We start from the raw sequence: 15,000 nt of genomic DNA, 5'->3' as shown, positions 1-15,000 counted from the left end.
GACTTGGATTGGAACCTTAAATAAGTAAAAATATCAGACTTTGAATATCTATGCTAACACAAAATAAAAACAATCAAATATAGAACTTATATGCCAAGTAAATCCAGTAAAGGCTTCTTTTTATTACTACATAAGCAGAGAAAAGCTTTCAGTGACAGAAAAAGTGTTCATCAATTATATTCTGTTCATGACATACTTTTAAACATAATAATACAGAATCTCAACAAGTGAAACTTTACTACTAAACATTTTAGAATTTTAGTGGGCTGTAAATCAGGTTCGCTTAAACCTCAAACATACCTACGATCGGCAACCTGAAGCTCAATGACTTACACCATTTTTTCCAAATTTCCCTACAACAAATTGCACAGTAGGCAATAACCTTCGGTAAATCAGTTTAAGTAGGCATCAATACAAATCCTACTAAAGAAGGAGTAAAATAAGTATATACTGCTGCATCAGAAATAATATAAAGCACAACTATCAATGTAAAAATGAATAATAATAATAATAATAATAATAATAATAATAATAATAATAATAATAATAATAATAATAATAATAATAATAATAATAATAATAATAATAATAAAACCCCTTTCTTACTTGTTGTTATTCATTTCATGGTTACATTTTTCTATCAAATAAATATCTCTATCCATTTCCAATTTATGTAGCTGTGTTAATTCCCAACTAAATAGGAGAAACAAAAACAACAAAAATAAAGAACATTTGAACAAACTCTACAAAATATTATGTATACTCAACAATGACGTTATGAATAACATACACATATAAAACCTGTCCATATGATAGCTACTAATATCACTTTATCATTCGATAAACCCCTACCTTTTTCCTGTGCAGATCACCTCGAGCCTTCCACTCCAGCAAGGTTTTCTCATGTCAAGTTTCATTCGTTTGTTTACATCAATACTACGAACTTATAATGTTATTATTTGTGGATTTGTATTATTCTTTGGTGGTTGTGTTTTTCTGTCGTTAAGATATATCAGTTTTGTTTTTATTTTTCATATTATTTTAGTTCATAATCAATTTCGAAAAAAAACAATATTATCTGTTAAGTTTGTTCGAATATTGCTGTACATTGCAGAACAATATACATAGGCTCGTAGCCACCGTTGAAAAGTGAGTTTGGAAGATCATAATGATAATGAAAATAGTACTATTGATTGTTACTATTGTTATAATCATCATCATCATTAATATGTCTGTTATTATATTATCATCATTATTATTATTACTATTATTACAACTATTATTATTAGTAGTAGTAGTAGTAGTAGTAGTACAACTATTATTATTATTATTATTATTATTATTATCATTATTAGTGTCATTGTATATGTATATTTTTATTATTATTACTATTATGATTGTTATTATTGTTGCTGTTACCATTATTATTATTATTAGTAGTAGTAGTAGTAGTACAACTATTATTATTATTATTATTATTATTATTATCATTATTAGTGTCATTGTATATGTATATTTTTATTATTATTACTATTATGATTGTTATTATTGTTGCTGTTACCATTATCATTATCATTGTCATTATTGCTACTGCTGTTAAAGTTCCATTAAGGGTGCCTGGTACTAGTGGGATATATTATTATCATTGTTGTTGTTATCATTATTTTTTATTATTATCATTATTATTATTATGATTATTATTATTATTATCATTATTATTATCATAATTATTATTATTACCTACACTATTATCATTATTGTTAACATGATTATTATTGTTATCATTACTGTTATCATCATTTTTGTTATAATTACTATTATCATTACTACTACTAACATTATCATTACCACTATTATCATTATAATTACTATTATCATTACTACTACTAACATTATCATTACCACTATTATCATTATCATTACTATCATTATCATTACTACTATTATCATTAACATTACTACCATTACCATTATTATTATCATATCACTATCAATACCATCAATCTTATCACTACTACTACTACTATTGTTATCAATATTATTATCATCATCATTATTATTACAATTATCATTTTAAGTAATGTTATTGTTGAATGAAAAAACACTCTACCGTGTTGATACTATGGTAGAAAAATCCACAATGTAAAACTATGTTTATTGAAACTGAGACCACAGTTTCGAAATCCACGTGGATTCCAGACTTGAGGATGGTATCCAGGTGGATTTTGAAACTTTAGTCTCACTTTCAATAAATCTAGTTTTACATTGTGTTATTATTATTATGATTATTATCATAATCATTGTCATCATTATCACTATTGATACTATTATTATTATCATTATCATTATAATCATCATTATCATTATAATAATAATTATTATTATAACTATTATCATTATTATCAATTTTATCATGTTTATCATTTTTAATACTACTATCACTAATCATCATTATAACTACCATTATTATTATTATTATTATAACTATTATCACCATTGTTATTATCATACTACTATTATCATTATCATTATTATCATTGTAATAACTATTATTGTTATGATAACTGTTATCATTATTATTATTATAATTATTATTATCATCATTATTATTATCGTTATTCCCATTATTATTATTATTATTATTATTGTTATTATTATTATTACTATTATTATTTTGATAACTGTTATCATTATTATTATTATAATTATTATTATCATTATTATTATCGTTATTCCCATTATTATTATTATTATTATTATTATTATTATTATTATTATTATTGTTATTATTATTATTACTATTATTATTATTAATATTGTAAACTATTATTATTATTATCATTAATATTATAAGCTATTATTATTATTATTATTATTATTTTCACTATTATCATTATTATCATTATTATTGCCATTGTTATTATTATCATAATTGTTATTATTATTATTATTGTTATCATTATTATTATTATCATTATTATTATCATTATTATTTCCATTGTTATTATCATAATCATTATTATCATTATTACTATTATTACCATTATTATTATTTTTTATCATTATTATTATTATCGATTTTAGAATTAACATTACAATTATTGTTTCCTCTATTATAATGACAATAATGATAATAATAATTATTATTATTATTATTATTTATATCATTACTGTTATCATTATGATTATCTTCATTATTGTTGTTATCATTATTATTATTATTTTTATCATTATTATTATTATCGATTTTAGAATTAACATTACAATTATTTTTTCCTCTTTTATAATGACAATAATAATACTAATACTAATAATTATTATCAATATCATTATTGTTATCATTATTATTCTCATCATTATAGTTATCATCATTATCATTATTGTGATAATTGCTATTATTATTATCATTCTTATAATCCCAAATCTCATTGTTAATATTAGGATTATTATAATTATTATCATTGTTATTATTGCCATTTTATTATTATTATTATGATCATTATTATCCTCATTACCATTACTAATATCTTTACCATTACTATCATTATCATTATTATCATAATTATCATCATTATTATTATTATTATTATTATCATTATGATAATAATAACACTAATTGATTATAAAAATAATGACAATGAAGATGAATATACCATTATCATTATCGTTATCACCATCAGGTAAACGCCAGAATACATAATCTTACATTGTATACAGCAAGCTACGGAGAATACCGGTCTTGTATTCACAGAAAATATCACATATTCAATCACCTTATGATCACAGAAAAATGGAAGAGCAGTTGAACTGTTCTCTACATTACGACTGCTCTTGTGGGAACTGCCGCTGAGACATCGAGGGTATTCTCAGCTCTCAGCAGTCTCAGCCTGATTCGACACTCTCATATACCACGCTTTCGCCAGCTGAGCGAATTCTTGATTTGACTGGCCGTACAAACACCGGGAAATGTGCAGGCGTTGGGGATATTTGATTGCCTAGCGCTGTATAAATGATATTTGATTAAGCATGTGCACACCAGTCACATCGAATCAATTTCTCTCTATCTTGCTCGCTCGTTCGCTCGTTTTGTCTCTCTTCTCTCTCTCTTTCGCTTTCTATTTCTCTCTCTTCTTTTTCTTTCTCCCTCCCCCCACACACATGTATACATGCACATGCGCACACACACGCATACTCACACACATTTAAATATATTTTGTACATGTATGTGTATTATATGTATATATATATGCATATATGTATATATATGCATATATATGTATATACATATATTTATGAATGTATGTTAGCGTGTGTGCGTGTGTGTTTATATATATATTTATTTACATATACACATATACACACATACACACACATACACATACATGTATGTGTTTATCTATAAAGATGCATTTGTGTGTATATATATTCATATATATGTATATGAATACATATACATGTATATGCATATACATATATGTATATAATATATATATATATATGTATTTATGTGTATATATATACATACACATACATGTGTGTGTATGCATGTATGCAATTAAGACACTATGAATTTATAAGTACAAACTTATATACATATGCAAATAGGTAGACGAACTCATCTCCTACAGGAAGTTGTTTGTACTGCATTTACATGCATCTGGAATACTAAGTAAAATGTTTCAGTATATTGTGTATTTTCTCACAAGAGCCATAATTCACTACGCAACATCTGCTCTGATGATAATTTGTCTCTCTCAGCAAAAAGAGAGAAGAGAGTACCGCGCAACTTCACTTTGAGTGTATCAGCTAATGACATTACCTGATCTGTTATAAAGTTCATAAAATTCATGGACGTTCTTCACCTCTATTATTCCAGTACATTTTTCATTCTGTATTCCGGATGCAAATGGACCTCACCGAACGATGACAGCAGTTTTTGCAAAACAAATGCATTGCCAGCGAAACCCATATTGCCCACTGGACCGTGCAACGACATCATCAATATATAACAGTAATGCAACGCGTTATTGCATTTCATTCTGGTTCGCATTAAAAATCTCTCGGTGAGTGACATACCAGTGCATATCTAATACCCCCCAAATGACTCTTCAGTTGCACTAAAAACTAACCTCGGTTGAAAGCTAAAGGAAAATTATGTTATCCTTTTATTATTATTTTTTTTTTTGTTTGTTCATTTGAGGTACTGTACAGTCATATTTAAATCTATTGTCAATCATGTTTCGAATCCGGTATCGATGACCCGTGGAATGCAATCCTTACTTCGATTAAGAGGGTTTCGAAGCTTCATTCACGATATACAAGATGTTGGAAGCTGGTGCGCCTTTTAAAAGAACAACAGCATATACATCTGCGCGAAATGGCTAGTAAACAGATATGATGAATGGACATACACTGAAGTACGTATGTTCTTATACTCTAAATAATATATTAGGCAAATCCAGTGGCTAATAGCTAAGTAATCCTTTTAGCTAAATCAGTAATTTGGCTGTTTGATTTTGTGTCTGAAGAATATTTTGTGGCAAGGCATTACCCTATTCCTCGTGAAGTTCTTCAAAGAGCAAAAAAGAAAAAAAGCCATAAATGACAACAATTTGACATTAACAACAGATTGATAGTCCTTTTACGCACCCCTTTTCAGTACATCTTAACGACCGAAGACGCGACTGTCAAGGCTCAGTTACTGGTGCAAATTCTCGTTTCCCGTTTCGTATGCTGGCCGTGACACCTTGTATCCTGTCTTATGGTTATTCTCATGTTCTTTATGTTGAACCGAATATCTTTGTATGCTGAGTACCCTCTCCTTTTCTGCGTATTCTACAGGTCTAGTTCACTTCTTCCGATCAATACTCCACAGTGATTTATTAATATTTAATCGCCCTTGTTATTGATCCGTTCCTCAAAGTGATGTAGGCCTGGTGTAAGTACTTGCTCTCTGTTTGAATTATTTACCTTTGTGTGTGTGTGTGTGTGTGTGTGTGTGTGTGTGTGTGTGTGTGTGTGTGTGTGTGTGTGTGTGTGTGTGTGTGTATGTGTGTATGTGCGGGCATACATACACATACCCATGTAGACATATGTACATATGTACTCATATATACTTATGCATACACACATATATATATATGTATCTATATTTGTATATATGTATAAATATGTGTATATATGTATAAATATGTATATATATGTATAACTATGTGTGTATGTATATATATATATATGTATATACACATATACATACATATATAGTATACATGTATATATATGTATACATATACATGTATATACGTATGTATATATGTATACATATAAATGTATATACGTATGTATATATGTATACATATATATGTATATATGTATACATATATATGTATATATGTATACGTATATATGTATATACGTATGTATATGTATATACATACACACACACACAGGCTAATTATCTAGTTGTCAATGTGTTTACCTATATGTACTTATATCTAAATATATTCATACACCTATGTAAATATATATGCATTTAAACATTTGTGTGAGTGTATGAATGTGCCTGTGTATCAGCAGTTTAGCAATATGACTGGAAAAAAACATATCCTGTTTTCAGCTTAAAATTGGCACACCGGAATATTCAAGCTGACGTGGCAAAAGATTTCAAACTCATCTGAATAAGCGATTCAAACCTTTCGAAAGCCGATACTTATCGATCTAAGGGGTGCGTGTCTTTTAAACCCAGTTTTTAAAAGTCTTATTTTCTGTGAGATCTCAAACGTCAGTTCTCGTTTCCAGAAGTGACAGGGTATCCTGCCCTAACCCTTTCCTCATCAACCCCTTAATTTCCATCGCGTATTATGGCACACATCTCCCCTTCTAAAATAGAACCAGCTTTTATATCATTCAGAGTTGTCTGTTGAATGTTGTATAAATTATAACATTTTTTATAACGGTTAGTTGTCTCTTCAATATTTGATAGCATGTGTTAAATATTTCATGACATTCCACAGTTGCTGTATCTTTTAAGAATTTTATAACATTCGCTTGTCTTTAAAATATTTCATAATATTCACATGTCTGTTAAGTATTACATTGCAATGGTTTTCACTCGTTTTGGATTATTTTCAACATTCGTTCACGTTTGGTGTGACCTACTACAATGTATAATCACGGTGTAGGTTAAATGTCCTCCCTTTCGCTTGATTTTCTTCGTTTTAACTTCATCTACATATGCAGTAACCAATATTCGAAATCCAACATTAACATTTAATCATCTGCTAAGTATTTATTGGTTTGTCTTATTTTACTCCTCTTAACATGGCACCATTATTTAAATTTGTTGCGACCAAAAACGTGTTAAAATGTGTTCTCACAGTGTGGAAAATGTCTATGATTCACGGGGGATATCAGTTGCAAGAAACGTGGTTTATATATTTTTTTTTTTCGAGAAAAAAAAATATGTCGACCACAAGAGGCACGGACGAAGTTATTGTTTTTCTTTTATTTTTTCTACTTAGTCTATCTAGTGCTTGGAATTTATTTGTATATAATGTCACTATTAGAATAATGGAAACTTATCTTGATAATGCTGGTGATAATGAAGATAATGATTGTTATAATGACAATATCATGAAGTGATGGTAATAATAATGATAGTATTACAGTACTATTACTACTATTATTTATATTGCTAATACTAGAACTACTGCTACTACTGCCGCTACTGCTGCTACTACTACTGTTGCTGCTACTACTACTACTACTACTATTACTATTATGAATAGTAGTAGTAGTACCACAATTATTACTTCTACTGCTGCTTCTATTATTAGTTCTACTACAACTACTACGACCAGTTCTGCTACTGCTATTATTTCTACTACTACTAATTGTAGTACTCCTACTACTATTACTACTATTAGTAATGCTGTTACATCTATTACTTCTTTTACTACTACTACTACTATTACTACTGATACTACTACGATTAGTGCTGTTCCTATAATTAATTCTACTACCACTAGTGCTGCTACTACTATTACGTCTACTACTGCTGGTACTGATGCTGCTGCTGCTACTACAACTACTACTTCTGGTAATATGCTTGTTAGTAGTAGTAATAAAAGTAATAATAAGAATTAATGCTAATAGTAAATGTAAATATGGCAATTACTATGATCGTGGCTACAATGATGAAAATAATAATAATAATAATAATAATGGTAATAAACATAATAATAACAAGTATAACAATAATGAAAGTGAAAAAAATAGCACACGGAAAAAAAATAGAAAAAAGGAAACATTTATATCGCACTGAACAAAGCACACTTTCACACAACTCGGGTTAGATTATGTTTATACGAGGCCACTTTCAGCGTCGTAAGTGCAAGGTGCTGTGCCGACTGCCAAGCCACTCGCGCCGATTGACTTGTTCTGCAGAAAGATATGTTTGTGCCGTATTTGTGATACTATAAAGCGGAAGTTAAACGGTCGTTTAGCCTTGTACTAACACAATGTCTAGACGCTCATGTACTGCACTGCATCTAACTTGTGTAGGAGTGGAGGCTGGAAATGTGAATATATATAAGAATATATATATATATATATATATATATATATATATATATACATACACATGTCAGGTATATATATACATGTAATATATATACGTATACATATATATATATATATATATATATATATATATACATGTCAGGTATATACATGTAATATATATACATATATCTATATATACATATATATATATATATATATATATATATATATATATGTGTGTGTGTGTGTGTGTGTGTGTGTGTGTGTGTAAGGTATATGCATATAATATATATGTACATGTAAAATCATATATGCATGTATATGTATGTATATATATCTATATATATCTATATATGCATTAATGTGTATATATGTATATATATATATTTATATATATACATATATGCGTGTGTGTGCGCACGTCTAATGGTACATTTGTACTGTACATAACTATTTATTTTGATATGCGTATCCATCCATACCTGTATGTCAATCTGTGCAAGTATGTGTATACATGCACATACACAGACACACACATGCGCATACGCGTATACACATATAAATATCTATATGTATCTGTTTATCTATCTATAACCATATGTATAGAGTGTAGGTGCATGTAATTTTGCGTTGTTTCGTGTGTACCTGTGTGATATGGGATTTTATTAATTGTCCTCGTAGAAGCACGCATAAGTTCATGGAGATTCATTATCCGTCCATAAATAACTCTCGATATTCTTCTAATCACAGGTGAACCCTCAGGATAGAACAGCATCCCTTGCGGACAAAAACTATAACCCTCATCATTACTGTTCCGTAACGAGATAACATGGAAACCGCAGCCGCGCGTGGGGGAAACTCAACCCATAGCCTCGCTTATGCTCATTGTCTACATCCATTTTAATGTAACGACGTGATATATGGGTTTCCCTTTGATCAATCTCATACAAGTTTGTCCTGCGCAAGTTGTCCTGGCGGGGATCCGTGCAGCGCAGCTTGGCTATCCGTGGCCGCGAGGTGTGTGTAGTCGCTCGATACAAGTTAGTTCACTCCAGACGCCTGTGACGAAGGTTTCGCGTTGCGTTAGGTTTCGCGCCCGGGACGCCCTGCTGAGGAATTGTTACGCGAACTACGACTGATTCAAAAAGCTAAGGTATGTTAGATGAACCGGCGTAGGGTTAGAGAGCCGGTAAACCAGCGATGTGAGCTGTCAAGGGTAAAATAACAGCGGGAGCAGGAGAACGTGGTGAGTTTGACAGGCGTGAGTCGCGAAGCCGGTCTTTGTTGTGGCTATGAATGCCGCTGATATTTCGTCATTTAATCCACTTTTCTAACGGCTCTTTGCGTTCCCAACTGAAATATTCTGTCGCTCCATCTTCATTATTCACAAATCGGCAAGACAATAAAGCAGTTAGTCTTAACTAGGACCGAAAAAAAGTAGAAGTAGTACTGCATGATTTCGGCGTTCTGTTCGGAAGTCTTAGCTGGCAACTCACAGCTGGAAGAGGGGCAGGGGGAGGGGGAAGGGGGAGGGTCAGAATCTTAGATTTGACGGCAGAAAGTACGTCTTTGTGGGAGTACTGAAACTATCGGCACATTTTCATGCTTTCCGATCATTCCGTGGGCGGTGCGTTTAACCGCATCACATATAAAATATACATATCTTTATTGATATTCACTGGACTATTTTTTTTTTTTTTAATATGGCCTCAATGATAGTGAAAGCAGTGTTTAACATAACCATTAGAGAAAACATTCTTCTCCCACTATTTTTATTATGTCAGGATTCACCCAAAAACATGCTTTGTTACGTTTCGCCTGTGTATGATAATTTGACAAAAATAGTAATGAAAATAATTGATATAAATAACAGCCCAAAGAATATTTACCACCTTTATATAATTAATCTTCACAAGAGTGAATTGTAAGCAAAAACATTATCCAGAATTATCTACTAAATATAATGGAGAGTAAATTTACTAAGCTTGAAGTACACTCGGTAGGTGGCATTATAATTCAGGTAAGCAACTCTAACTCTGACCATATACGTTAGAGAAAGATTACTTAAGAATGTAAATGAGGATTTTTTTTTTTTCGAGAATACTGTATAGCGTACCATATGGAGGGAAGGGTATTTTCTCTGAATGAAGGGTTGTAAATGTAGTGAATTTAAACAACTTTCAAATTTAAAAAAGAATTGGATAATGATAATTTTAACTATTTTGTAATTAATACTTTGGTTTTAGGAGAACTGAAGTGAAATATTCCTAATGGCAGACATATGGTACAGTCAGTAATTCACTACCAATGAAAACAAGATGTAATTATGCAAACAGAAGGATCGATAAGTACGATTATAAATGGGTAGAGGTGCCAGAGACGTGAACATGTTTCCGGCACCAAGGCCTATTAAAAGATTGCATTGGTAGAGATAAATTGAGCATACAATTACACAATAATCCTGTTGGACGGGTTTAAAACACAGACAAGTATGAAACACTGACACTGCACAAAAAAACGGATGTTCTTCCCAGAGGAACTAGACCGGGTTTTCAGGGTCGTCATGACTTTTATCCGCCCTCGCCTCAGCCAGGTCAGTAAACACGTAGCGACATAATTATACGAAAGTGGCCTAACTCATCTATAAAGAAGTCGTTTTGCTTGTTTGCCGAAGAAGGGGATAACTTCTTTTTTTAATAGTATTCTTTGCATCGCCACCACTTGTTTCCATTTTGGGTAATGCTTATTATGTGGTATGATCTCGCTTACTTATTTACTTATGTGTTTTATGAACAAATTATTATTAGTATTTTTTTTTTTTAGGATAGCTATTCAAATATCTAAAATTGATGGGGTTGTCAGCATATTACCGCCTGTGATGTGTGTGTGTGTAAGGATGATTCATTTTACTTCACGAGGTCAGTCAAAGATACGACTGTTCTCTTTGTCTGTCTCTTACTTTTTTTTTTTTCTCTCTCTCTCTCTCGCCCACTTCTTATTTCCCTTTCCTATCCCATTCCCCTTTCTCCTTCCCCTCCCAACCTTGCATTCCCACTCCTTCTGCCTCGATCCCTCTCTATCCTCCCTTTCCCTCTCCCATTCCTCCCACACCCGCTCCCCCCCCCCTCCCCTTCTCCCACGCCATCCTGTTCCTTCCCCTTCCCTCCCCATTCTCCCTCTCTCTACCCCTCCCCTCCCCATTCCCTCCCCCTCTCCTTTCCCTCGCTCTCGTTCTCTCTCAATCCTGTATCCCTTTCGGCCATAATGATGCTAAGAGGAGGATCCCGGCGGCAAGGCTGTGGCGAGGTTTGTTTGCAGACGAGAGTGACCATCTCGGTAATAGGTTGACACACGTGCATCAAGATCGTTAACGGTATATTGGAGAGGTTCCGTACCCTTGAGCGATAATCATTATGTTTATTTTTATGAATATGGGTGAGTTTATGTGTTATTTTATATGATTTGAGTTTGACTGAAATTAGAGATAATACGATTTTTTATAATGTTTGGCATCGACAGAGTGAAATGTTTGGAAGTGTTTTTTATAATCGGAGATATTCGAGGACATTAAAGACAATATTCAGCTTTTGAAAACATGTTTTAAAATCAGGCTAAACTGTGGTTGCTTACTGAAAGTCGATACCGGATCACCTAAGTCCTTCCACTATCGCAAACATGTGTGACAAGAGGTTTCAGTAAATGCAGAATATCGCTTCGACTTTGATTCATGTGCATAATGTTTAGAAACAATGTAAGAAAAAAAAAACGCTGACCCGGCTGTGTTGGTAAAGCCGGTTGCTAAGGTTAGGACTGGCGTCGTTGCGTTTTTACGAAGCCTTTTTTGGCCGGTGCGTCTCTCGTCACCTGGGGCACTTGGGGCGACTGTTCATTTGGTGGAGACAGTCTTGCAGCCGAGACATGTCCTGAGATACTGCCGTGGGTGCTGATTGCCCTGGCGCGAATATGCACGTGATGAGTGTTATAACTCTTTCTACCGTGGTCTTTTATTGTTAGCATACACTGTTAGACGGCAGTGCAGTTATTGTAACCTCAATCTCTCTTTTTTTTTCTCTTTTTTTAGTCACATCTCCCCAAAGCCCAAGATATCACACCACACCAAATTACATCACATCACACACAACACACAACACACAACACACAACACACAACACACACACATACAACAGACACACACACACACACACACACACACACAACACAACAGACACACACACACACACACACACACACACACACACACACACACACACACACACACACACACACACACACACACACACACACACACACAACACAACACAACAAACACACACACACACACAACACAACAAACACACACACACACAACACAACACAACAGACACACACACACACACACACACACACACACACACACACACACACACACACACACACACACACACACACACACACACAACACAACAAACACACACACACACAACACAACAAACACACACACACACAACACAACAAACACACACGCACAACAAACACACACACACAACAAACACACACACACACACACACACACACACACACACACACAAACGCGTGCGAGCGCACACATATGGACGCTCTTTGTACCATCCCCCTTCCCTCCTCCCGCCTCCCTTTCTACTACAACCGATGCGTCATATCGTGGAGCAGGTCCTTTTATGCGCCATACTCTCAAAATGAAAAATTGGTAAATATGTCACGCAAAGCAATTTCATTATCCTTGCAGTTGGTTTACTTTACCAAAGATCCATGGCGGATGTTGCATATGTTAGTAGACTTTTCTGCGGTAGCTTTTGTAAAGCGAGAACAGCAGTTTATCTGTCCGCTCTTAATTTTTATTTGAGAATTTTGTTTTTAGATGTATTTTTGCGTGACTAGTTTGTAACTAATGTAATTTAATGTGTTCTTCCTTGAACGTTGCACGTATTTGATTTCACGACCGGATTATAATTTATAACATCTGCAAATTCCACTAGGAGTTCGTCGTCTGACAAATACCCTTTAATATGTATAGGATTGCTTCTGATTGTTTCTTGCGTGTTCATCATTTCGGAACAGATGACTAAAACACAGGGATTTGTGGATAAGTCTGATGCTGTATAAGAAAAGGATCTTTTATATTCAAGATTTGTTTTAATTTTTTTTTCTTCTTCTTAGGAGTGTGTTTAATCTGTCGTAGACGTTTGTTGATACTTTGTCGAGAGACCAATTAACTTTTGCTGATATGCTGACCTCCTTGACTTGCCTCACTGTTTACTGACATCCTGACATATAGTGAAACAACCAGAATTATAGTTTCTAATTGTGCCTAATTTCGCCTTTGCACAGTCATTAGTTGTACTTTCGTTCATTTAACTTCAATTTATTATCACTAGGTGTACCGCTCCTCCTCTCTTCTCCCTCTCAACCGCCAAAGTCAGAATTCTTTCTGTGCTTTTTACCTTCTCATTTCGCCCTTCTTTCCCCCCCCACAAACTCCTCCCAGTTTGATCAGGATAAGCCCAATTAAGCCAGCGCGTGTACCTGCCTTAATCATCTCGTCAGGCTGGAAGCTACAAGTTTTCAGATTATCAAGATGCTCTCCTCCCTGCCTGTGCCTTGGGGTCGGGGCGGAGTGACCGAGGACCTACGGCATATATACTTTACTTCTCTTCTTTTCGTTTGTTTTGTGAGTCTGTGAGATTGACGTTTTTAATGTCCGTAATTTCCTGTTTTGAGTGTGTGTTTGTGAGGGGGGGGGGGGTGATTGGAAAAATAAATTGTTTATCCTATTTTTTTTTCTTCTGTCATTCGTATGATGTTTGAAGGGAAACTTTTCACATTTGAGAGATTTTGTTTAATGAATGACAGAGTTAGGAGAGCTCTAGGTAGCTTCGTATCCGGAGAGATCGTGCTGGGAGTAGTGGGTTAAGTCACGACGTTGATTTAAAATATCTAGGAAGTTGTTTTTTCTGCATGATGAGAGAAAGGGGGGTGGAGAGAGGGAGAAGGAAAGGAAGAGGAAGATATAGAGGGAAAGGGAGAAGGGAGAGGGGGAAATAGAGATTGATAGAGAAAGATAGAGATTGATAGAGAAAGATAGAGAGGTAGAGACTGATAGAGAGAGATATAGAGATTGATAGAGAAAGAGAGAGAGGTAGAGACTGATAGAGAGAGATATAGAGATTGATAGAGAGAGAGGTATAGAGATTGATAGAGAGAGAGGTATAGAGATTGATAGAGAGAGAGAGATAGAGATTGATAGAGAGAGATAGATAGAGATTGATAGAGAGAGAGAAATAGAGATTGATAGAGAGAGAGAAATAGAGATTGATAGAGAGAGAGAGAGAGAGAGAGAGAGAGAGAGAGAGAGAGAGAGAGAGAGAGAGAGAGAGAGAGAGAGAGAGAGAGAGAGAGAGA

The 15,000-nt window shown here is 33.3% G+C and overlaps 2 protein-coding genes across 2 annotated transcripts in view; one reads left to right on the top strand and one right to left on the bottom strand.

Annotated features, from left to right (window-relative positions):
• LOC125028216 (zinc finger protein 557-like) overlaps window positions 1-4,729 on the bottom strand; it is a 13,989-nt gene extending 9,260 nt beyond the window's left edge. The window contains exons 1-2 of the mRNA XM_047617616.1: window positions 4,704-4,729; window positions 3,774-3,846 (exon numbers count right to left, since the gene is read on the bottom strand). Of these exons, the coding sequence (XP_047473572.1) occupies window positions 3,774-3,846; window positions 4,704-4,729 (99 nt within the window). The remainder of the gene's footprint in view (window positions 1-3,773; window positions 3,847-4,703) is intronic.
• Window positions 4,730-9,580: 4,851 nt separating this feature from the next.
• The window catches only part of LOC125028089 (protein singed-like), a 155,593-nt gene continuing 150,173 nt past the window's right edge, over window positions 9,581-15,000 (top strand). Inside the window, exon 1 of the mRNA XM_047617412.1 lies at window positions 9,581-9,715. The gene's annotated coding sequence lies outside the window, so the exon portion shown is untranslated. The remainder of the gene's footprint in view (window positions 9,716-15,000) is intronic.

Source organism: Penaeus chinensis, chromosome 8 (assembly GCF_019202785.1).
Source record: "Penaeus chinensis breed Huanghai No. 1 chromosome 8, ASM1920278v2, whole genome shotgun sequence".
In the NCBI taxonomy this organism is placed as follows: domain Eukaryota; kingdom Metazoa; phylum Arthropoda; class Malacostraca; order Decapoda; family Penaeidae; genus Penaeus; species Penaeus chinensis.
This window is presented reverse-complemented; position numbering and strand designations above follow the sequence as displayed.